The sequence below is a fragment of the Solea senegalensis genome, linkage group LG13, assembly GCF_019176455.1.
Source record: "Solea senegalensis isolate Sse05_10M linkage group LG13, IFAPA_SoseM_1, whole genome shotgun sequence".
NCBI lineage: Eukaryota > Metazoa > Chordata > Actinopteri > Pleuronectiformes > Soleidae > Solea > Solea senegalensis.
In genome coordinates, this window is record NC_058033.1 from 8,120,946 (window position 1) to 8,145,131 (window position 24,186).

Consider the following 24,186-nt stretch of genomic DNA (forward strand, 5'->3'; position numbering starts at 1 on the left):
GCTGATCATGTTTAAACAGTAGTTTCTCAGAACCTGGACCCAAAACCTAATTTTAGTGAAAAGGAATTTTTACACTGTGTGGCCAAAATTTCAGCCACTTCTAGGGAGCCAGGGACTGCCGCGCTGTGGACTGAAACAATGCCGTGGTTGTGGAACCAAGCATGCTGGACCAGAACGACCCTGCGGTTGTGGAACTGAACCCACCAGAATTGTGGTGTAGGTTTGTGCCAGTCCGGCAAGTTCGGTTCTACAATTGCTCGGTTGTTCCGGTCCAGTATGTCTGGTTCTACAACCGTGGCCAAAACCGTGTCGTTGTGGAACCCAACCTGGCAACCCTTGCAGTGCTCGCACCCCAGCAGCCGCTGTGGGACCCAACCTGGCAACCCTCGCACTGCATGCAACCCAGCAGCGGCTGTGGGACCCAACCTGGCAACCCTCGCACTGCATGCAACCCAGCAGCCGCTGTGGAACCCAACCTGGCAACCCTCGCAGTGCTCGCAACCCAGCAGCGGCTGTGGGACCCAACCTGGCAACCCTCGCACTGCATGCAACCCAGCAGCCGCTGTGGGACCCAACCTGGCAACCCTCACAGTGCTCACTTTTTTCCCCCATGTGAAGCTGACCACCACCGCCACCACACCGCCAAGTCCCCGCATCCCTGCCTGCACGTAACCAACCAACCTCTCGCACAACCCAGCCGTTGTGTAACCAATCAACCTTTCGCACAACCCAGCCGTTGTGTAACCAATCAACCTTTCGCACAACCCAGCCGTTGTGTAACCCAAGCCAATCACCATTCCCACAACCCAACCGCTGTGGTACCGAACCTACGACCTCATGAACCGAACAACAACCGCAATCTTGGTTGAGAGCAAAGCCACTACGCCACAAGTTCCTGACAGATGTGGGTCTTTTGGTCTCCTTTCAATGTTAACTGTGCATGTTGAACTTTAAAATGTGTTGTTCTTCATAAGATTTGAACCCACACAATCAGTATTTGACAGCAGCGTTCTTACCAACTGAGCTACCGAGTCTTACACTTGTTCAGGTTTTCGGCGAGCTTTGACTGTTTCCATTGAATCTTGACCTAAAAAAAGAAGACTCTTGTGAGATTTGAACTAACAACCTCAGATTTACAAGTCTGATTCTTAATGCATGAGCTATCTGTCATACAATGGTATGTCTATACTTCTTGGTATTCTTAACTTTTTCGTGTAGGTCATATTTTTTAGAAGTCTGAATTTTTTCAAAAACTCTCCCCACGAACTCTGGACTTCATAGAAGATTGGACTTCTGAAGTTTAAAAAAATATCCTAGTGTTCTTTCTAGGAACCGAACCCCAGTCTTCAGATCTGTGAGTCAACGGCAAACACACTGAGCTAAACAACTTCAGAGATTTTTTCCAGTTTTCTTTTATATATTGTCATGTGTAACGGAAAACGTGGCTTCAACTGTTGTGTGATGAAGTCAAGTTCAGAATCCTATTTTCAATGCAAACAGTCCAAACATCTTTGAAGAAGCAGTAATAAGGTTGAGAGCAATGGCATGGTTGTGGAACAGAACCTGCCAACTGCCCGACAACCCAAACAGTTTAACAACCGAGAGGTTCTCGACAGCGAGGTTGTTCTCGTCCGGCAGGTGGAGCTTCACAACCATGTCCAACATTTAAAATTGAAAGATGAACTGAACCTGCCACCATATGGCCACAAATTCCCAGAGTGTTTGGAATTTTTTTCAATCTTAACTTTGGAAGTTGACTTTAAATGTTCCCCAAACCTGGTCCTCAGTGAACACTGCCCTGCATGTGTTTTTTTTTTTATTCAATATTTTATGGTGTTTGGTAGCTGGGGTGTTTTTTCTTTCCTGTGTCCTGTAAAGTGTGACTTTAATTTTAACAGTGCTGTGTGTGGATGTCTGTTTTACATGTCGCCCTGCTCCAACACACCTGATTCAGATGAACAGCTCGTTATCAGGCTTCTGCAGAGCTTGGTGACGAGCGGACCATTTGAATCAGGTGTGTTGGAGCAGGGTGACATCTCAAACATCCAGGGGTTGGGAAACACTGCTTTATAAGACTTGAACCTAACATCTCAGTAGAGCTTTTGACTGTTTACATTAAATGATGTTGAATGTTGATGTCATTTTGTAAATTGTAATTCTACCACTAGGTGGTGCCATTACATGACTCAAAATCAACCTCGTCTCCACAAGTGATATTGATAAAGTGATCAATGATTCCTGGAATTTACTTTCTTTCTGCTAAAGGGTCACATTTTTGTCACGCTAATCGGAACTGGCGAAAATGTTTTATAAAATAAGGGGCATGCATAAAAACGGCTCTGTCGTGCCCCCAAAGGTGAAACCCAGAGAAAAACTAAGTTGCCCCAAATGGAACCATGTCACAGCCCAATACAAATAGGTCCATTGGGACCATGACCTCAGCCATTTAGAAAGTGGGGCGTGGCCACAGCAACCATCAGAAATTGGGGGGAGATTTGAACCATTCTCCATGAAACAAAGTGGCCTGTAACTTTGCTGCACAGTGACCGATCTGCTTGAAACTTCATACAAGAGACAAGAGACCCAGCCAGAAAACATCACCACATGAAAAGAAAGTCAAGGGCATAGCACCATCTGCTGGCAGCACAACCACTGAGGGCCCATAAAATTCTGTGGAGTGTGGATTATATATATTAGTAACAAAAAAAAGTACAGCTATTGTACAGTTAAATAATAATTGTCAAAGTTTTTTTTTTTAAAGTGCAGGAAATGAAGGGTAAACAGTGACGTGGAAATAAAAGTTTCAATTAACAACAAACGATCTAAAGGAGCTTTTGTATAAGCATTTAATTTACAAAGACCAATATACAGGAGATGGAGTTAAAAAAATAAACAGTAAATATTTTTTTACACATAAATAACATAAGTCAAAGATGCAAAGCATTTGTTTAATGCTGGATTATAGCAGAGTCTTTCAATGTTTACATTCTGCAGGCTATAGTGATTCGTTACAGATCCTCTTGGTGAGAATAAATAACATCTAATGGCGAGAACTCCTCCACTCCCCCTCTGTTTTGCAAGCATGCCAGGAACCTACAGTGGCCTTTGCATACCAGTAATGATTGTCTTCTACTCTTGCAAAGTAGCTTCAAAATGTGAAAATCCCGCTTTGGCTGGTTTGTCTGGTCAGGCTGCTGTAGAAATATGGATATTAAATTTCTGCCAATGAACCCTCCTAAATGTTACAGGAATCACTGGAAATTCCTTAAACTAAACCTGTCCTTGAATTAAAAATCAATATTTAGGGCCCGGGCACTCACACAGACGTGCAAGGACCTATAGGGATTCCTGGAATTTCTTTTTATTTATTTTTTTAGGTACAGATATGGCTATTGTGAAAAGTAAATTATATACACTGAAGTTCTGTTGTCTCCACACTTGCTGAAACAAAAATCCTCCTCCTGCTGTGTTCATGTCTCACTGTCTTAAGTCAAACTCTGCATTTCTCTTTATGTACAGATACTATCTTTGAGTTGTGAGAACAAAGTGCACGGGCTTCACCATTTCAGTCCAGTGACACGACCTGGAATCCGTCCATGTCCCGCTCTGCACATTGTGCCTCCTCCGCTTGGCGACTGGTCTTACCCCCCCTCCTCAGCCTCTCCCTCCAGTTGCGCGGGGTGCTCGGTGGTGTGTTGGGGGAAGCCGGTGCGGTGGGAGCTGAAGGAGCAGAGACTGCAGCTCTCGGGATGAAGATTTGGTTTGGGTTGGTGATGGGAGAGTTGGTCGGAGATGTGGGCACTGGGAAGGCGGCCGGTCGCTGGATGGGCGGTCGCTGGGTCCTCCTCAGGATGCCCAGGCTTCGGAAGGTTTTCTTCGGGGGCTGCTGCTGCTGCTGTGCCTGCTGCTGGTTCTGCAAGTTCTGCTGGAGGATCAGCTGGACGTCCTCCTGTGACAAGGACAAGAAAATAGGGATGTCAGGGTTTAGATTAGTAAGCATATGTAACGTTGTTTGGTCACATTTAATACAGCTGCTTATCCCCAGTGACGTGTTTAGCCGTGAAACAACTCTTTATTAAACCAAAAGGACGACTAACCAGTCAGAATTGAGTTAAAAGCATTTTAAATTGTGAGTTTGCCATAGAAGCAGACAGACTCACAGACTATATGAACACATACATGAGCACGAAGACACATTCCAGGTTCTGAAAGTAACATGTACTTAACGCTCTTTTCTTTGTGTGTGTGTGTCCTACTTCTCCCAAACAGCACTGGCTGAATCACATATGCATTTCCTTGTCGTGTCTCGCTTGCTCAGTGTGACATATTTAACCCGTGTAACCTTCTACTTCTGCATTCGTGCCCGATGACACACGTTCACATTCTGTTGCACCTGATTTCTTCAGATCGAGCACAAAATGTTTACTTGTCATCAACGATGAACTCAACTTAAGTATAATGTATAGGTGTACTAGAAGTAGAAAACACGTTCATTATCGGGCCTCACAATCCAACACACGATTATCTTATAATTGACCTATATTTAGAAACTAGAATTACTGCCAAGTGATTGTATAAGTCTGCCAACAGGATTAATGTTCAATTATCTCAGCGTGACGGCTAAAAAACATGTTTGTGTGATCACAGTCACCTTGAGCTTTGATGACAAACCTTGAATTGACTGTTTCAAGAGTTTCCAAAAAGCGTTTGTGCAACGTTGGCCAAAGAGTATAAAAATCTGTAAACTGCAACTTGACAGGTTGTTGTTTTTTGTTGTTATTCTGCCTCCATTTGATATACATGAACAGAGGCAATGTAATATTATTTGTATGCTGTGTCCTTTTTGTCTGAAAACAGGCTCTGTCAAGCAATACTATCAGACCTGACTGAGGGAGATTGGGTTTTTTGGACCTGCAGTTGTTGGTGCTTCTTTGTGTTTTCAGTCACACTTCAACCTGTTTACACCTGCACTCGCTTTATTGCTGATGTTGCCTTTGACTTGACATTAAAACAAATCCCTTATTTTGTGCGGAACTTGATGTTGCCTGGCAACACGAGATCTAAACTTATCGGACAGTGGTTCGAATAGGACAACTCGTCTCAGTTTTACCTTCCAGGCCTCGAGCTCCAGCGACAGCTCCAGGCGTTTCTGCACGGCCTCCAGCAGCTGGTTGTTGAGCAGCATCATCTCCGTCTTGCTGCGCAGCAGCTCGGCCTCCATCGCCTTCTTCCTGTGAAGCGGGGACCGGAAAGAGTGACACATCGTCAGAACACTTCCCATTTTTCTCTTTAACTCCTTTTATAATGTTGATTCATGTGTTGTTCAGAGACCCTGTGTGTGTGTGCGTGTGTGTGTGTGTGTGTGTGTGTGTGTGTGTGTGGCGTGTGTGTGTGTGTGTGCGTGCGTGTGTTCACTCACTTCTCAATGGCTTCGTCTCGGTCCCACAGTGCCTGCTGTAGAATGGCACTGTCCTCTTCTCCTTTGCCATTTCCAGTTTTGCACTCCTGAAACAGACAAGCGAGGACACCCAGTTAATGTCTCGTCTCACTGACAAGCCTCTCTTATCGTGTTTCACGTCAGCATTCAAATCTAACCACATCATCAGCTTTAAAAAAAACAAAAAACCTCATGACTTTTTTTTTTAAAACGCGTGACTAACATGCCATAAATACCAGAAATAGTCAGATCACCGATACTGCTGTTACTCGTGAACTCGCCAGACCGCATATTTCAAAGTTAAAACACCAGGGCGGTGAAGTCAGTGGTCTCATCTCAGAAACAATGAGGAAGACAGATGCCTTTCATGAGAGGATCAATGTCAAATGTACCTTAAAGGAATTAAAAGACTTGATCTTCTAATTACCTTTACCTTTTTATAGACACTGTATATTTCTAGGTATATAAGCTGCCATTTAATCTTGCTTATTGGCGTTCTGGGTGTTGCCTTTTACCTGTTTGGTGTGGCTGATTGCCAGGTGACGAGCCACATTCTGCAGCTGACCCAGGGCAATGTCCAGGCATTTTTCCCCCCTCGGGGGCTCAGGTGTGCTGAGCTCGGTGTCTGTGAGTGGGTGCAGCAACCGCAGGACGGACAGAACCTCCTCCGTGACCTGGGGATGCAAAGTCTTAATACGTTGTTGTGCACAGAAGAGGGGGAGAGAGAGAGAGAATGAACTGATTCTTTATGTGACATTCACCCTCTCTCTGTGTTGGCTCCAGCCTTGTCCACTCCTGCTTTCCTGGAGTTTGTCCACCTGCGCCTTCAGCTTGATGCTTCGCCTCCGAGAAAGCTCCACTTCCCTGCGAACCTCGTTGAGCTGCACACAGTAAACACAATCAGCACTGTGTACATCGTTGCAGGCCCTCACGTCACACACACAGAAAGCACCACCTCATGACATTTTGCCCCGTGTAAATAGAAACTGCTTATCAAGATTCCTGGCTGAAACTATGGTCAAGGAATCCAGTTTTACCGGCCGAGGGCGTCAGTAATCCCTCACCAACACAGCAAATATGCACAAATGAGTGCATTCACATAAAAGAAACTGAGAGCGGTTCACAAATAGCACCAAACTTGTTCCACTGACATTGTTTCCATCTTAATGCTCATCATCTCAAATGGAGTCAAATTAAGTCCTGTCATAACAAACAATCAAGTTATACAAGCTCAGTTTGAACACACCTCTTTAAATTCAGGGTTAGCAGTTTAAAGTGTTTCCTTCATGTGTTACAGGTTTTTATTTTTGTTACTTATAATATTAGTTAAACAAAGCACCAGAAATGTCTCCTTTTAAAGCTGCACGGTGTGATTTTTGTTGCCGTTATTACTGGTTTTATGTGAACAGAAACAATGTCACATTATTTTTATCCTTCATCTGAACAAGGGCTCCGTCAAGCAATACTATCAGACCTGACTGAGGGAGCATACAGTGGCAAAACAAGCATTTATATTATCAATTTTTTCAATTAAGACAAACAGATGAAGAAGAACCACAAATATTGAAAATCCTCTTACCGTTGCTGAGACATGTCCCAGTGTCCTGCGTCTGCTGAGCGGCCTGCCACTGTGGAGCAGGTCGGGTAAAGTGGCATCGATGTAGTTCAACTGTGCCGGGCTGCCACCTTCACCGGCTGCGGGCACCGACCCGGAGAGGCTCATCATCCTCGTTGGGGCCAGTTCACCCGGGTTGTCCTTCTCCTCGGAGTTTGTGGAGCTGCTGTCCTCGTCACGCGTCTCCTCTTCACCCACATCTTGAAAGAAGATCTCAGGGGAGAGGCAAAAGTTGTTCCCAGGCTGTAGGTCAGTTCCCTCAGAACCAGTAGAGACCGCATCCTCCTGGGTCCTGTTGCCTCCAGGGGCCTGTGGGTCTTCTGGCTGTGTCAGGGCTACGGGGGCTTTGGGCTCTGGCTCAGCTGGCAGCACTGTTGGCCGGTAGGAGGATTTGGTTCTGGTGGAGCTCATCTGTCTGTCCTCCAGTCTGCTCAGGGAGGAGTGGAGCTGCTCGCTGGCAGAACCCCGAGGTTTCAGCCTCTCGTTGAGGACTGAGAAAGGTTGGGAGAAGTCCATGGTCTGCTTGGTAAGAGTCACAGGCAGAAATCAAACAACTGATACTGTGAGGCTGCACATACATACATTATATATTCAGAAGGAGGAGCAACAGGGCTGAAAAACAAGAGGGCGGGAGGAGGAGGAGGACAGAGTGAATGTCACCAAACTTGTTTTTCCTGAACTGTGTGCGTCTTCATAGGGACTTGACATGACATGATGTGATGTCACAGGAGGCTGTCTGGGCTTCCTTCCTCCTTTTTCAGCGACGACGCAAAGCACATGACGTGCACACATACCAGAGAGCCCGGCTGCATAGCAACAAGGGGAGTTGGTTTTCTTTCTTTTTTTCAGATGATCATGAATTGATGTGCAGTGATTAAACCACAGCTGAAATACACCCGGTTGGCAAACAAGCGCGAGTTACTTTCATGCCATAGGCAAACACACAACAAAGGCAAGTTGGCACTTCAACACAAAGCTTCCATAACTTCAGAGGCTTGTGCGTGAAGAAGAATGTGGCACACGGGGGAGGGCAAGGTTAAAAATAAATCTTTAATCCTAATACAACCAGAGGTGAAAATAATGAATTACATTTTCTCGCATCACTGTAATCGAGAAGGTTTTGTGTACTTGTCTAATTTTACTTTTACTGAATGATGAGGACAGGTGAACTGGTGCTAATTGAGGTCCTTTGTGACCTTTGACCCATTTTGACTGATGCATTATGTGTTTACATATTTTATTTTGTCAGCACGGTGAGATTTTTATCCCCTTCTCCTTTGCTGCGCGACACAAGAAAGAACCGCAGCCTTGTTCAAAAAGTCAAGCTACTTTTTTAGAACAGTATTTTTACGTGGACTTTTACTTAATTTGAGTTCTCTTTCCACCTCTGATTATAACCCAGCCTTATGTGAAACATGCATGACAAATTTACAACAGTGCATCACAAATAAGTGGTGAACAGCAGCTTTTTATCAGTAACTAGAAAAATAAAAGACTTTGACAAATAAAAATTAAAATGCTTTTAATATTAAGATGCAGCAAAAGGGGATCTCAAATCAATTGCGGTCACTTCACGTTGCCCTCCAAATCATGAGCGTCCATCATAATCTCTAACTGATCGAGCTAATACACATCAGGATTGTTACATCTCCTAGGGGTGACATGGCAACACAGGGCAACCGAAGGAAGGAGAGAGAGGGGGGTACAGACAGGCGCAAGTGACTTAAATGTTTATTTTAAGGATAACAAAAAGGTGGATGAGGGTAGGACCAAGAGTCTGAAGTGGGCCCATGTCTCATGGCTGTCACACAAATGAAATAAACAAACCAAAACTCCTTCACTGACCTCTCGATATACCTTCACCATATACCCTGTTACCACAGCGTTCAACATGAGACACCAGCTGCAGGAAGGTTCTGAGAGAGAGTGCAAGAGGGCGAGTCCAGGCTGCTCTTCTTGTAGAGTGTGTGCGCTGGCTGCTGATTGGCCAGACACAGGCAGTTGTCAGTCACCAATCAACCTATAGAGTGTATAGGTGAGGGAAAGAAAGAGGGGAAATAAACACAGGCCGTGCATGTAACAATAAATCTGCCTTTTTTAGAATGGATTTTTGAGTTTGGTTTTTCCTTTGAGGGCCAGATAAACCTGGTCTGCAGGCCCTGATCTGGCCATATTAGAATAGAATAGAATAGAATAGTCTTTACTGTCATTGTTCTGGTACAATGACAGTAAGTCACCATGCACCACAAAAAGACAACCAATGACAAAACAACACAAGGAAAGACTAAACAAAACGTATTAAATATTAAAGGGGGACGCAGCACAACACTGAAAACAACAGAAATATTTTGTCACTGTTACCAATGAATGATCATAAACGTAATATTTCTGTTTTCCGCTGTACGCCTGAATTCCAGAGAGGTTTGAGCAAAACTTCCATGGCCCAAAATCCAAATCTCCTCCACATGAGGATCCTAGCTGACTTTGGGCTAAAGGCGAGTGTCCAATGTGCCTAATCCCCAAATCTGCATGTTTTTAAACTGTGGGAAGAAACTGGAGAAGCTGGAGAAAACCACGCACACATCTTTTATTTAGAATATATCATATGCTTCAGTAAATTTGGTAAATCGGAGAATTGCTTAGGGAAGCGCTGGTGTCACTTAAAAAAACAAACAACACTACACTAATAACTGATGCACTGTATTTTTATTTTTAATGCAGTCACTCCCTTGTGAGTCAGTGACATTCTGTTTAGGTGTGGTTTTAGAGGGGAGTGACACTGTATTCCATGGAGCGACACACGGTGTCCTGCCAGACTTAAATCGTCTTGGCATGTAATTGTTTATGAAGCTAATTTGAATGCTGCTGCAGCGGGGAGGCGGGGTCGCGTTCTGTTGACGTGTAACAGTTTTTGGTGTGATGAAGTCATTTCCATTCCAGAGGATTCCTTGAATTCTCAGCTGTCATGCTCAGCTCTCGTTTCTCGTTCTCACAAATATTTGGCATTTTATTCAAAAAGTGCTCAAACTTAAGTGAAATGGTGGAGGATGACGCGTTAACTTGGCACACGTACAGTGTAAGTGCAAAACAGCTTTAACCCAAGGGCGGCACAGGTGATTCCACGACAAAGTTCTGCTCTCACTCACCGACAGATTGGAGAGGGAGAGGTGCCAGAAGAGGTCGTCTGGTGCAACCCAGAGGGGAACAATTGCCTTCATCAAGGATAGGAAGCATTCTTTGAGTGCCAGGCCAATGCCCAACCTGCTGCAGGCCACAAGCTCTTGGGACATGAGCGCTGATGTTGGAAGGAAGCTGCAGTTCCTGGAGGTGGTGCACACAACTCTCTGGCTGGACATCGTGCTGTGGTCAACCTAAGACTGGAAGATCATTTTGGTTGAGCTAACGTGCCATGGGAGGAAGGCCCTGAAATACCAGTCCCTGGTCCAGGAGTGTGTGGACAAGGGCTGGCAGGCATGGCTGTTCCCTGTGGAGATTGGCTGCAGGGGCTTCCCAGCCAAGCCATCATGGCAGCAGTTGTCAGCTCTGGGTCTGGACGAATGGAGCAAGAAACAAGCTGCTCGTAGGATGAGGGAGGAGGCGGAACGGGCCTCGTGTTGATTGTGGAGTAAGCTGGAGGCCAGGAGCAGATGGCCACTCACTGCCGGCCCGCCAACTAGAAAGTGTAGAGGTTGAGGGTCAAAACACTCTGAGAAGGTCGTGTATCACCTGAAGACATCTGCTCCTGGCCTCCAGTGGCCTACAGTGACTTAGTAATGTAACTGAAGAAAGGGAGGGAAAACCTTTTAAGTTGAACTTTAAATATAGAAAGAGAATCTGTCTCCTGGACCCAGAATGGGAGCTGGTTCGAGAGCTCTGCCTCCCATTCTACTCTTACACTCCTTTTTAAAGATTAGCTATTTTTTTAGTAGCGAGGAAATACACTGTGAAGTATTACTCTCCTGTGTTCTGTGAAACTATAGACTTTAGCACAAGCAGGCCTCCATTTTCAGAGCAGAGTCGTCTATTAGGTGTAATGAGGAATAATCAAGTCTTGGATAGGTATGATATGACGGGGCCTGATCACTCTTCTCAACTTTACAGGGAGCCAGTGTATCGAGCTCAGCGCTGAGGTTATCTGATCTCTTTTCCTGGTTCCTGTCAGTATCTGTGCTGCTGCATACTGACTCATCAGGGCATCTTGAGGTCATCCTGATAAGGAGTTTATTTCCTCAGTCTAGTGTAGAGGAAATAAAGGCATGAACATAGGTATTGCAAAGAAAACTCCCCGCGTTAAAAATAACATTTGTCTGTCTGTCTTACTACTGCATCATTTCTTAGGATGAGTAAAATCTTGGCTTTACATTTACTGTTTCAGTATTCGGAGACAAATAAGACGGGATAAGAAGAGGCTTTCACTAAATCAATGGACTCATTTAGTCTCTCGTTGCATAAAATGATGCAACAAAAGACAGAGATCCCAGGAAGTGGAGGGAAGACGACAATGCTCACAGTCATAAAGTGTCCTCGTTCTGTCATTCAATGAATAAAGTGACGTTTGCAGGGGATTTATTTTAATGTACTAAAAAAAGCCCAGTACTGAGTAACCTTTGGGAATGATTTATTTCTTGATATCATAATAAAAGGCTGTGTTTATCAAATTCATGAATTAAAACAAACAAACTAAGTTCTCCATGGGAGAAATACAGGTTTCTGACACTGCTGTCATCTCTTCATCATCATCCATCAACAGTCAAGTCTGTCATCAAGTTTTCATTGGTCCCTTATTTTTTCCTGCTAAGTCATTACAGTTCCTGCAAACTAACATTAACGCTCAGTTCAAATGAATAAACCTGTTAAGTCATTTCATATTTTCTGTCTTTTGCTACAGCTCGGCTTTCTTCTCCCCTTGTTTCTGTCCCTTGTCGACAACACACCTGAATCCCAGGTTGTCAGAGGCCGAATCAGGAGTGTTTCCCATCCTGCACAACAACACACAATCATAAATCTTAAGTCAGTCAGTCAAGAATATGACACACTTGCCTCACAACAAGAAGGTGCTGGGTTTGATCCCCAGTGTGGGACCTTTCTATGTGGAGTTTGCATGTTCTCCCAGTGTCAGCGTGGGTTTCCTCCGGGCTCCTCCCACCATCAAAACATGTATGTCAAGGTCAAGTTAGGTCCACTGTGTGCTGACCTCGCAATTTCGGTTGTATAATGACAATACAGATCAACATTTTTCACAGTCTAACGGGGCTATTGACATAGAAACCTTCACCAGATCAAAACATAAATTAAGTTATGTGTAATAAATGAAATGAAATGAAACAGGGAATAAGTATTGAACGCATGCCGAAAAAAGGAGATGCACAAAGGCATGGAACACAACAAACCGGCTGAAATCTGTCAGTGTTTGGAAAGTAATACTGCCCCCCATCAGTGCAAGTTAATATCAGCTGGTTTAGTCCGAACTGAGGGTTTTTAAAAAGGTTTCTTGTGACCAAGGTGTCACACAAGAAGCATGTTATGATGGGTGCAAGAAAAGAGCTCACTCAAGGCCTTCGCAACCATGTTGTTGCTAAACAGACAAATGGCATTGGTCACAGTTGTTTCTTAGAAAACAACAAGTAATGCACTCAAACATCATGGACTCTATTCAGGTTTGTTTGCTGCACAATATTTGGACAAGCCTATGAAATACTGGGAGAACATAATCTGGTCAGATGAGACCAAAAACTGAACTTGTTGGATGTCATAGCGCACACACCATGTTTGGAGGAGAAATTTCCCTGCAATTCCACATTTGGAGGTGGAAACATCATGGTGTGGGGGCTGCTTTTCAGCATATGGCACTGTCAGACTTCATATAACTGAAAGAAGGATGAAGGAAGAAATGTACCACTACATTCTTAAAAAGAATCTGCTGCCATCATCTACCAGAAGGACATTTCAGAAAGAAAAATCAGCCAAGGAAACTCTCAATTGGTTTCATCCATGCATCCATTTTCTACCACCTTCTCCTCCACATGCTGGGCCAATCTCAGCTGACATAGGGCGATAGGTGGGGGTACACCCTGGGCCACATAAAGACAAACAACCATCCACTCTCACACCTACGGTCAATTGAAAGTGTCCAATTGACCAGAGAACCCGGAGAAAACCCCCCCCCACACACGGGGAGAATATGCAAACTCCATGCAGAAATGCCCTTGGATCAGAGTCCATTTGAAGACAGTTTGTGTGGAAGAATGGGCCAAAATAACATGAACAAAATGACACCAACACTTATTGTCCCCATTGTGTGTACACACAACCCACCTGGTTGTGATCCGAGCCTTGTGATTGGCCGACCCGTCCGCTGTGTCGATCCACGAGGCGCCGCGCAGCACGTACATCTGATTCGCTCCAGGAAAAGGCGTGGACGTCCATTCCCATGTGTTTCCCATCATGTCATAGAGTCCTGCAGAAACAATGTCATGGTCTTTATTACTTTTACTTAAATAGATTACTAAATAGTCTATCAAAGCTACAAACTATCAAATGGAACATGGGCTGTCCCCAGTAATTGAGGAATAATTGTTTTGATAAATAATAATTGTTTTAATCAATAATAATTGTTTTAATATAATGTATAATTATTTATATTTACCATAGCTGTTCTGAGGAGGAAATGCTGTGACAGGAGAAAGGCCGTGGTGACCGTCTTCTGCAGTGTCTCCGTCAGGAAATGATCCCTAAACCAAACGCACCCCCCCAAAAAAAGAAGCGTTTTTCACATGAACTAATACAGATTTTTTTTTTTTCTGATTTTAACTGGAGATGTAATTTGGAGATTAAAAACTCTGCGAGTACCCTTGTTGAAAAAGTAGGACATACTGCTACTAAATGTTCAGTATCAGTATCAGTCCAATATTGGTCAAAATCACTGGATCGGATATCGGACAGATAAAATACGATACAAAACAAAAATCATTGCATGCTTCATTGCAATGCACAGACTGTAAAACTGTAAATAAAAATCATGCAAAAGCATTTTAGCCGAGTCATGTTTGGGCTGTTTATTACAACAATATTTATTACACAGTTGGAGAACTGTGTCTTTGAAATGACTCAGCGTTAAATGTGTTGTTAACAGCTTCATAGTACATAAAAAATTACTGTATTGGACTAATATAGGTTTCTTATATCGGTATCGGACATAAAAACGAGCGGTATCGTCCCATCCCGACTAGATATAACTCAATATTTGAGAATCTGACTTTGACTACTGGTCATTTAAATGTCTGATATGCGGATCAATTGCGCACAAGACAGGTACAATCTTAAAAGAAATTTGTTACATATATATAAAAAAAGCATTGTATTTCCTGTCCTTACTGCTGTGAATGAAAAGAGAAAATGAAACTTGTAGATGAATGATTTTCAAATTTTGTTGTTTGTATTTTTTGGCCTTGAAAACACAACAAAAGCAAAGTTGACTCATTATTACAGACACAAATTATAAAAAAATAAAAATAATACCTTTGACCATAACTGAGCCCCATGTTGAGTTGAGATACAGACACAATGTATATCATTAAAAAGGCATATTTTAATATCTTATCTCACTACAAAGAAAATAAGTTTTTATAGCTCAGTCTGAGGCTGTGACCAACACGTTGGGAAGCACTGCTCTAATGTCTAATTAACAAAAAAAAAGTCAAAACAACACTAGTCACACACTAGCAAAATTAACTACAGTCAATTCTTGAGGTTTTGCTCGTAATCAGAACAAAGCCAAACCTCAATTATTAATATAATTTACTGCCAACTTGACAAGTTGTTCCCTCATTATTTCAGTACATCAGGACACATGATGTCCTGCCAACTACACAACTAGATCTCATGCAGCAGGAAGCATCACGTGAGTGTGTGTGTGTAAATACAGCATGTGGTGTGTGAAGTGATTTCCTCCCTCACTTAAATAAAAGGTCATGTGCCAAACACAAAGAGCCAGATGTAAAAAATAGGTCAGTGACAACCTCATTTGCATTCAGCGTGTCCTCTTTGCGCACCTGTGAATATTTCACATTTTATTCTAAATGGATTTTCTTCATTTCAATGTGTTTTAAATAAAGTTAGCGTCTCTCGTCAGAACACAATGGAGCAGACTCACCTGCCACAGGTTGGTCCTCTTGCCCTGGAACTTGTTTCCCCACGGATAAATTCGACCTAAAACACAGTAAGCAGGAAACAGGTAAGAGGAAAGCAGAATAATGAAATGATTGTATCACAAAACAATAATTTAACTGTAGTTGTGGGAAATACAGTGGTTCTGGAAGTGACCAAAAGTGTCAAATGGTACCGTCTCAGTTTAACTGATGGCCTTTCCCATGAATATTCTAAGCTTGTTAGTGCATTCAATGTACAAACCTTGCAGACCCCCACGTGCAGCCCACTCCCACTCCTCCTCAGTCGGCAGTCGTTTGCCCTTCCATTGGCAAAAGGCCTGAGCGTCGTTCCAGCTCACCTGAACCACAGGGAAGTCCAGGCGCTCACGAATGCCTGAACCTGGTCCTGCAGGCTGAGCAGCAAAGAGATATGGACAGAAGTATGTGAACAGTTGAGGCCAAGTGATGCATTCTGGGAGATGATAGAAAATGGTGGGGGGGGGACAAAGATTCAAGGCAAAACCTCACCTGTCTCCAAAACGCTCGTTCTATAGGCAGCCACCAAGGAGCAGACTGGAAGTGAAAAGTTATTTATTTACAGAGGTCTATATAATTGAACAGATACCATGAAAAGAACATTAAATTTGATACTTTTACTATGTTATCTTCTTGTACTAAAGCTTAGAGACATGGTTCTTTATTATATTGTGTATCTCTCTCAGCCTTGTCCTTTCATTACAACATAAACCTTCCCAGTACCTCAATCTTCTGTGTGACTTTGCTCTTCAGCTCCTCCGACACAAAGTCTTGAAACACAAAGCTCCAGCCAAACGTCTCCGCTTCAGTTTTGTACTTCTGTGCTCTCACAAATTCTCTGTGATGGGTAAAGGCAAAGTTAGTGGTGCTTTTCTTTCAAATTAGTATCCACCAAAATGTCAAGTTTAAAGTTTTTTTGTTACCTGAAGTCCACATTTGTGACGGGATATTTGTCTATTTTTAAAGGACCCAGTTCAACCTCTTTGGTGGGAGACTCTCCGTCTCTCCCATCGACTGCACTGGTTCCCATCAACATCTTTCCTCCTGGTATATTCACCATCTCATCTGCTGTTGTGTGTCAGAGGAAAGGTTGTCTGCTTGGAGTATGCTAATTATATTCTATTAATCTGGTTAGATTAATAAACCGAGTGATACAGTTGTTCTTTTTATCGTAAAAAGCCTGTGATCCAATGCATCAAGCTGATTTGTATGGATATCAACATCCGGTTTTCAAAATAAAACACTGAGAGCGCTGTGTCATTGAGTGCACATTTGAAAGCCCAATTACAGCTATGTTTCAGAGACTGAATAACTGGACTTTGGGCAATAAAGAGAGTTTTCTCTGAATGTACTGAATGAAAATGAAAAGCTTGAGTTCAGTACATTGATGTCTACAAATGTACTGGATATCAGATATTTTTACTGGACAGTTTTATAGAAATTTTGAGAGAACGTCCCATATTGGCACTTTGCATTCGAAAATTATCAACTTTGAGATATAATAAAAACAAAACTTTCCATATGTCCTGACCAGTGTTCAAGAAATCTGTGACTACTACCATACTGCAAATCAGACATTTTTACTGTAGTTTTAGAAACATTTAATTTAAGTTTAATTTAAGATGTCCCATATTTGCACATTTTAATTGAAACATTTTGAGATGTAATACAATTCCCATAATTCTGACCATGACCAGGTTGTGTTCAGGATATCTATGACTAGTACTATCATACAGCAAATCAGACATTTTTACAGCTGAGGAATTATCAAATTAAAAGTCTCATATTCGCACTTTGTAATCGAACATTTAATTAAATGGTAGCATGCCCGCAGTCCTGAGTAACAGTGAGCATTGTATACAACAGAAAAAGATTAACAACTATTTTCTCATCCATAGTTTGCTTGAAAAATAGTTTGATGATACTGGCACGTTCAAGGACATACATACACATGTAAAACGTCTGCAGATAGTCCATGACGTTGTACAAATTGTTTGGAGTAATGCACTTTCTTTCAGGTTGGGTTGGTTTCAGAAAAATGAACCGAAAAAGAGACTGAAAGGAGGGGGGGAAAAACTGTCCAAAGAGTGCGTTCTTACCTGTCGCTGCCAATAAAAACATTGCAGAAATCCAAGATACTATTTTAAAGTTCATTCTGACGTGTACGACGCTAACACGTAATTTAAAGAGCGGATATATTCTATACTCTATCAGCAGCACTTGCACGAACTTCTCTTCAATCGTTGTCTACTATCGGACAGATTTAACGGGAGCAACGGAAACGGGTGGGACGATAAACAGACTCCGTAGTTAGTACGTAGTTTCCGGTTTAGCCCCAGGGATCTGGATTACATCAAATCCATAATTTAAGTGAATTAAGTTAGATAAAGCCATAAAAAAAATACAATTAAGATTAATATTCATTTTAAGTATGAGCACTTTAGTTCTTTATTGTCGTGATGCAATCTTTTTAGACTCTACAGGTTGAAAAAGATAAAAAAATATTCTATTAGTGTAGGAATACAAGCAGCTCAATAATCAAATTAAAAGGTATCTTAATAGATTTCAGCATTATCTTTGTCATTAATAGGCCAAACCACATGGAAGTTATTGAAAACAATGTTATCTCATTCATAGAGAATTTATTGATGGTTCCTTGAAACAAACAAAATAAAAAATGTTTTGCTTTGTTAACTTTACATTCAGTGTTACCGTTTACTCAGCTTTTCCTGGCTGTGTTAAACCGGACAAGAAGACAAGTTAATTCTTTGATCCATTCACTCAAGGAAAAAACTATCAAATCATTGAATAACCAGGAAAACTTTAATAGGTAGACAGAAAACTGAGTGGCAGAGGTCAGTGCTTTTAACAAAATCTCATAAATAATCCAATCAGTAGGAGGAATTGACAAATCCATGTAAATAAAACCATGACTAGCAGAACAATGGTGTCTGACGGACACTGGTGGACGCTGTGATGGTTACAGCGAGCTGTCCATCAGACTGGGGTGCTTCAGGGTGCCAAGAACGGGACGCGTTGACTGGACCTTCAGATAAACGGCTATCCCAGCGCGTATAATAAACAGCTGATGCTTCTTTGGCTGACCATTAACCTCTGAGAGAAGACATCCCAGCTCGCATGATCTCATCTACCAGCAGAATGTTGTTGGCAATCACAGCGCTGTAAAGAAAAGCACATACATAATAATTCATAAAAAAAGATTAAAAAACACTTTCAAATGAATCTGTATCAGTTTACAAATGTGCAGTCTCACCATGAATGGAGGAGCTGCTTCTTCACACTGTAATTGTCCCAGATACCCGCTTCCCCTGCCACAATGGGTTCCCCTGGAAAAGAAGTTTAAGTAAACATGGTTGTAATGTAAAAGAACCTCAAACTAGAAAAACTCAATTCAGACTTGTAATACAAAAATGAAAATCACTGTCAGACCTGTGCTGAGATCGACTCCAACAAGCTGACCGGACTCTTTGTACTCTGTCTGCAGCTTCAGAAGTGTTTCCTGTGGGTCATAGCCAGAGTTCTGGGCCAAAACCTACAAGGGAAAGCACACAACTCAAATCAGAGGTTGGCACAGTGTGGAAAATAACAAACAAAATCTAATGATTTTCAATCATAATGTCCTAATGTGTGGGGGGTGGGGCTGGGTTTACCTTGGGGATAACTAGGAGAGCATCTGCAAATGCTTGGACTCCCAGCTGAGCTCTGCCTTTCACACTGGGCTTGTGTTTGACCAGAGCATCAGCCACAGCCACCTCAAATGCACCTGCGCCAGCCACGACACTGCCTGAAGAGACAAGGATGAAAAGGGGATTTAAATAAAGAAAGAAGCTCAAATCATGTCATTTATTTTAAACACGATACATCAGTGGATAAAGGGAGTTTGTTCTGATCAACTGAATACATGTAGGGGAGACTGAAACTCTCCTAACGCAGAGGTAAAGACCAGAGTCACTGTGGCACAAACATGAGACCAGGGAGAGCCACATTAGCATCCTTGGGTGTTCGCTGTGCAAATGACACCAACTACAATTTAACACCAAAGAAAGAAAATTAAATTTTAGATATTACTGATAAAATTAGAAACAAGATAGACAAAAAACATCCAAGTTACCAAAGCACTGCATGCAGACAGCTAAATCTGGTTTGATCACTTGCTATCAAAAATGAAATCTGCTTGAAATGTTTGTGAAACAATACCTATATATACCTTGACATTCTGAGCACAGCCTTAGACACATTTAAGAAGATTGTCAAAAAAGGAAAATTAAAAAAAAAAGAATATTTTTATTTTACCATCTTCTATGGCGTTCTTAACTGCCCGCAATCCATCCCTGACAGCATCTTTGATCTGTGTGATGGTGTGTGTGTTGGGTCCCTTCACCAGCAGGGTAACTGAGCGAGGGTTGCTACATTTCTCAATGAACGTGTACTTCTGCTCTCCCTGCAAAACAAGACATGGGAGTTAACAGCACTGAGATTCAAGATTCAAAGTGTTTATTGTCATATGCACAGTAAAGAAACACGTTTCCCTGTACAATGAAATTCTTACTTTGCTGTCCACTCAAAAACACCAGCATAAAGTAGAAAGAGATGCTTTTGTAGAAAAAAAGTATAAATATACATAAGAAAAATATAAATATTACAAGGAAACTAAAATACCATATGCATAAAACACTGCTAAAACATTGAGAATACACAAGAGTTTGAAGGGAAGGTGGCAGAAAATCCAAGATAATACAGATAAGATACTCACCAGTGTGTGTTCATAGACCAAGCCAGCGTGTCCCAAACAATCAGGAGTGAGGTCATCAACAGAATTCATGGCAATGCCACCACAAGCAAGGGAGAGTCTGCCAACAAAGCAATACATTAGTTGTTGGATGTAGATTATGATTTATTAAGTGTGGTGCTGCTGGTCGGGCTGCATGATAAGCTGGTTTTCTCCACTGCAGACTCAGTGAACACATTTTTGACTTTAAGACTTCAGAAGAGTAGCCATGTCACTTCTTATTACATTTAAAGTAACCAACAGAGCTGAAAACAACCTGCAAGGTAACAGATTTCCTTGTTCTCGTGAATAATTAAGTTCTGCTTCGAAACAGAACTTTAGCAGCACAAAAATTAGTGTTATTATTTTAGCTAAAGAAGGCCACTCGCTAGAGGCTTAAAGTAAAACTGTTAAAAAGTAGGAGCACTGATGTGTTCCAGTCCCAATAATGACTGTGATAAGTGACACATTTTCTTACACTATACACCTTAAACTGATCTATCCCCCCCCCCTATTTGTTGAGTGGTATATCCTAGGTTTTGGCTCACCCCTAAAGACAGCACCATGTAAAAAAATAACTTACCTTTCCATGTTCCTCCTCTTTGCCCTGCGCAGAGCTACAATACCTTCCTTGGCTAGGGCGTCCAGGGAGAAAGGGTCAACACCCTACAAAAGAGAAACAAGAGATGACACGTCAACTTATGAATATCAAATAGTTTCAGTGAGTGTTGTTGACAGGAGGTATATTCTGATCCGCTGAATACATGTCGGGGAGAAATGGGCCCCCCGAATGCAGAGGTACAGATCAGATTTACTGTAGCACAGATACAAAAGACCAGGGTGAGCCACATTAGCATCCTTGGGTGTTCACTGTGCACTTAAGAGTGATCATAGAATATTTTGTGATATACAGAAATTGGAAAGCTTACAGAAATGTACAATGTATTCAGTACAGAAACTATTTAAATACTGCACTATTATCTGCAGGCATACCTTCTGATTAATGACAACAAAACCCTTCTCCCCATCAGGACAGACTTGGTTCTTTAGGGCAACGATCTTCCGCACACGATCCTCGATGAACTTCCTCTCTGCGGCCACAAGCTTCTCCCTCTCTCCTGCACTCTTGTAGAAGAAGCCAGAGTTGACTTCCGTCTTTTCATACTCCAAAGAGACGTTGCAAGTCAATACATAGGCATCCTCGACCCTCTTCTTCATGTCTGGGTGTCGAGCACCATGGTCCAACACCAAACCTCTGATCAGTCTGAAAGATGAGTACAAACCCTTAGTTGTCTGGGGAGCCTGCACACTAGTGCATTATCAGTGATGTCCATCTCAAAACTTACTGTGTATCGCAGTCGGTCTTATGCTTCATCTCCATGATTTCTACCATGTACAGGTCAATGGCTTCATTGGGCTTGGCAATAGCCAGCACAGCATCTACTACAGCCTACAGAGAGACAGACTGTCACCACTACATCCTGACATTATGTCTGAATAACGCTCAGACTATGCCTCACCTCAGTAAGAAGGTCTGCCAGCTCAGCATGGACCTTGGTCCTCAGGGATGTTCTTGCAACGTTGATGAGGGTCTCTCTGTTCATTTCCTGAGTCACCTTCAACTCTTCAAGAACAGCCAGTGATTTCTCTTTTGCTGCCTCAAAGCCCTCAACAATGATCCTTGGATGAAGACCCTGCAGCAAAAAAGGGATTCTGAATATTGACATGGATTCTGATATTCCTCTCGTGTTAAATTGAGAAAGGCTACATTTTTAAAAAGAGCCTTGTCATGGACAGTACTGCGCATTCTAAGTAATTACCAACACAGAGCTGTAAAGTTTACATTTTTAAGAGCCTCTCTGTTTTACCTCTGATACATAAAGGTCAGCCTGCTTCAGCAATTCACCACTGATGAGGACACTGGAGGTTGTTCCATCTCCTGTGATGTCATCCTGTGCAGTGACAACCTTTGCGATGAGTGATGCGGTTGGGTGCTGAATTTGCTGAAAAGGTTTTTTTTTTTTTTTAAAAAAAAGGAGGAATAAAATCAGTACAACTCTCGTCAAAAAGAAATATCATTCTATACCACTATGTTGTGTCCTATAGCAATATCACAACCTTATATCAGGTTATATCTAATATCAGCCCAGTGCCATCTTTCATTTTTTTTAAATAAGCAGTTAACACCTTCCAGACAAGTTATGTCAAGCATGTCTCTTTACAGTATGTTACCCACACAGTGAATCAGATTTAACTCTAATATCCAAATCAAAAAATTTGACCAGCATTTTCCCTAGAATTTTGTTCAGCAGTTGCAATTAAATTGCCTAACAACAACAACTGATAAGTACTAAACTGTTGGTGCTCATCTGTAACAGACCATATCTATCATACTTCATAATACTTGGGCTTAATTTGCATCCCCTCACTATCACACACTGGGTGTGGCCGCTGTCCAATAATAAAGCAGAGAAGTGCAACAAGGAACAAGAGCAATAAGGAGCAATGAGCACAAGCAATTCATTATTACACAATACGGCATTTTCTTACCATCTCGTGGAGCAAGACGTTGCCATCTTTGGTTAGCTTTATGTCTCCTGCACCAGACACCAGCCTGTGGGTCAGAGAGGCAGAGCAGGGGTACAATCAAGGCTGGACCACTACAGCCTATCAAGCGTAATGTTAATAACGGTCCGCAGAGGTGAAAGCACTCACGCTGACATGATTTGAACATGACAGCGGCAGTGTCTGCATTGAGAGTTGTGGCAGATTTACACTTCCTGGTAACATATCATATTAAAATTGGCTTACTGAGCGATAACTGTCGTTAATCATTAACCACGTAATGCTAACGTATACGTTAAGTGGGTACACTGATCCTGTCAATCATCGCGTTAGCATCAGTGACTTCCTGGCTGAAGCCAACGTGCTAACGCTAGCTGCCAAAGCGGATCATGACAATGACTGGGCTGGGCGACGCGCCCCGAGAAAATCCGTAAAGCGACAGTGGGCCTCGGCTGTATAAAGTTGTAAAAATACATGTGACAGTGACTGAAATGCTCGTGCACTTTGAACCACTAAAGTAGAGCTTACCAAGTAGAGACATCGTGGCTACAACGCTACCGGTAAATTGACGCTAACGGTAGCTGCTAAAGAGTTAGCACAGCACGCGTGCCGCACAAAGGGCTCCGGCAGCACTCACATTTTCATGGTCCCTTTCGGTCCCAGGTTACTCCTCAGCACGTCCTGGAGTCCCCGGGCGGCACTGATGTTAACCGCCAGTGCGGCCTGGGCCCTGGCCACCTCTGCTTTGGGATTTAGAGCTTTCACGGCAGACATGGCGAAGCAACACAGCTAGCGAAGTCGATATAAAAAGGTACCGCGGCGTGAGTGCTCACTTCTCGGGCCCGGGCGCTCTCGGAAAGGGAGTCAGCTTCCAGAAGGCTCCAACACGTGTTCTCGTGCTGCCTTCACGTAAGCAGATTTGGCTCGGAGATTTGGACTTTTTGGAAAGCGCCGCACTACCTGTAACAGCAGGGGCCGCTCACGCACAGTATCCATCATTATCAAAGGCACCATTCCATCATACAAGAACCGTACGGCGGCATTATTAGAATATCAGTTTATTTGTTTTTAAAAAATAATAGAGGTGGAGAAAATATAAGAAAATTATTCTCTGAAGCCCAAATTGTATTATTTGTATATTATTTTATAGTTTAACTACTGATGTCCATCACCAACACAGATAGGAAAACACAACATCAACTGAAACACAATATTAACTAAAACAAATGAATACACTCAAATGAATACTTAACTTGTTGACAGAACTGCTAGAGGAATTCAGGTGAGGTTGAATAACATCTGCATACTGTTGATGGTTGATGAATGGGTCAAACTAAGGACTGTACAGTTGGGTTTGTCTCATTTCAGTTTTTTAATTACTATCTGTAGTTTTTTCTTTATCTTTATTTTCAGTCACACTTTGTTTAGTTTTAGGCAACACAACAGCATGGTCAGCTTGTTTTCTGTCAGAAAGCCTTGAATGCAAGCTTCTCCCATGTACTTACTTGAAACAAGCTGATAATTAGTTAGAAGGTACAGTATTTACTCTATTACTTTCACATCACACAATACACCAATGAATAAAAACAGGCATGCA

General features: G+C 42.4%; 3 protein-coding genes and 1 non-coding gene across 4 annotated transcripts; all 4 read right to left on the reverse strand.

Moving 5' to 3' along the window:
* Window positions 1-2,823: 2,823 nt before the first annotated feature.
* On the reverse strand, window positions 2,824-8,213 carry bicdl2l (bicaudal-D-related protein 2-like). Its single transcript, XM_044042464.1, has 6 exons — window positions 7,017-8,213; window positions 6,199-6,318; window positions 5,953-6,111; window positions 5,420-5,505; window positions 5,111-5,231; window positions 2,824-3,949 (listed from the first exon to the last, which is right to left on the reverse strand). The coding sequence occupies exons 1-6, from the start codon at window positions 7,566-7,568 to the stop codon at window positions 3,566-3,568; spliced, it is 1,422 nt and encodes a 473-aa protein (XP_043898399.1). The 5' UTR covers window positions 7,569-8,213; the 3' UTR covers window positions 2,824-3,565.
* Window positions 8,214-11,653: 3,440 nt separating this feature from the next.
* On the reverse strand, window positions 11,654-17,488 carry sumf2 (sulfatase modifying factor 2). The gene is made up of 9 exons (XM_044042497.1): window positions 17,335-17,488; window positions 16,159-16,303; window positions 15,959-16,073; window positions 15,728-15,772; window positions 15,462-15,612; window positions 15,205-15,260; window positions 13,699-13,783; window positions 13,368-13,509; window positions 11,654-12,031 (listed from the first exon to the last, which is right to left on the reverse strand). Exons 1-9 carry the CDS (start codon window positions 17,387-17,389, stop codon window positions 11,935-11,937), a joined length of 891 nt encoding a protein of 296 aa, XP_043898432.1. The 5' UTR covers window positions 17,390-17,488; the 3' UTR covers window positions 11,654-11,934.
* Window positions 17,489-18,036: 548 nt separating this feature from the next.
* On the reverse strand, window positions 18,037-23,465 carry cct6a (chaperonin containing TCP1, subunit 6A (zeta 1)). Its single transcript, XM_044042456.1, has 13 exons — window positions 23,227-23,465; window positions 22,575-22,638; window positions 21,893-22,027; window positions 21,545-21,718; window positions 21,371-21,474; window positions 21,018-21,288; window positions 20,608-20,690; window positions 20,010-20,106; window positions 19,550-19,697; window positions 18,907-19,040; window positions 18,686-18,788; window positions 18,510-18,582; window positions 18,037-18,415 (listed from the first exon to the last, which is right to left on the reverse strand). Exons 1-13 carry the CDS (start codon window positions 23,361-23,363, stop codon window positions 18,343-18,345), a joined length of 1,596 nt encoding a protein of 531 aa, XP_043898391.1. The 5' UTR covers window positions 23,364-23,465; the 3' UTR covers window positions 18,037-18,342.
* LOC122780264 lies at window positions 20,766-20,902 on the reverse strand. Its single transcript, XR_006361684.1, has one exon. It is a non-coding gene; the product is annotated as a small nucleolar RNA SNORA22 (small nucleolar RNA).
* Window positions 23,466-24,186: the final 721 nt, after the last annotated feature.

Excerpts from the sequence above, each read along its gene's own strand:
- bicdl2l (XM_044042464.1), bottom strand. The coding sequence starts at position 7,568 with ATGGACTTCTCCCAACCTTTCTCAGTCCTCAACGAGAGGCTGAAACCT. Across the intron at positions 6,319-7,016 it reads TGGGACATGTCTCAGCAACG|CTCAACGAGGTTCGCAGGGA; the intron begins GTAAGAGGATTT and ends TACTGTGTGCAG. Across the intron at positions 5,506-5,952 it reads CAATCAGCCACACCAAACAG|GAGTGCAAAACTGGAAATGG; the intron begins GTAAAAGGCAAC and ends TGTCTGTTTCAG.
- cct6a (XM_044042456.1), bottom strand. The coding sequence starts at position 23,363 with ATGTCTGCCGTGAAAGCTCTAAATCCCAAAGCAGAGGTGGCCAGGGCC. Across the intron at positions 22,639-23,226 it reads CCGAAAGGGACCATGAAAAT|GCTGGTGTCTGGTGCAGGAG; the intron begins GTGAGTGCTGCC and ends TCTGACCCACAG. Across the intron at positions 22,028-22,574 it reads ACGTCTTGCTCCACGAGATG|CAAATTCAGCACCCAACCGC; the intron begins GTAAGAAAATGC and ends AAACCTTTTCAG.
- sumf2 (XM_044042497.1), bottom strand. The coding sequence starts at position 17,389 with ATGAACTTTAAAATAGTATCTTGGATTTCTGCAATGTTTTTATTGGCA. Across the intron at positions 15,773-15,958 it reads AAGTCACACAGAAGATTGAG|TCTGCTCCTTGGTGGCTGCC; the intron begins GTACTGGGAAGG and ends TTTCACTTCCAG. Across the intron at positions 15,261-15,461 it reads TGCACGTGGGGGTCTGCAAG|GTCGAATTTATCCGTGGGGA; the intron begins GTTTGTACATTG and ends ACTGTGTTTTAG.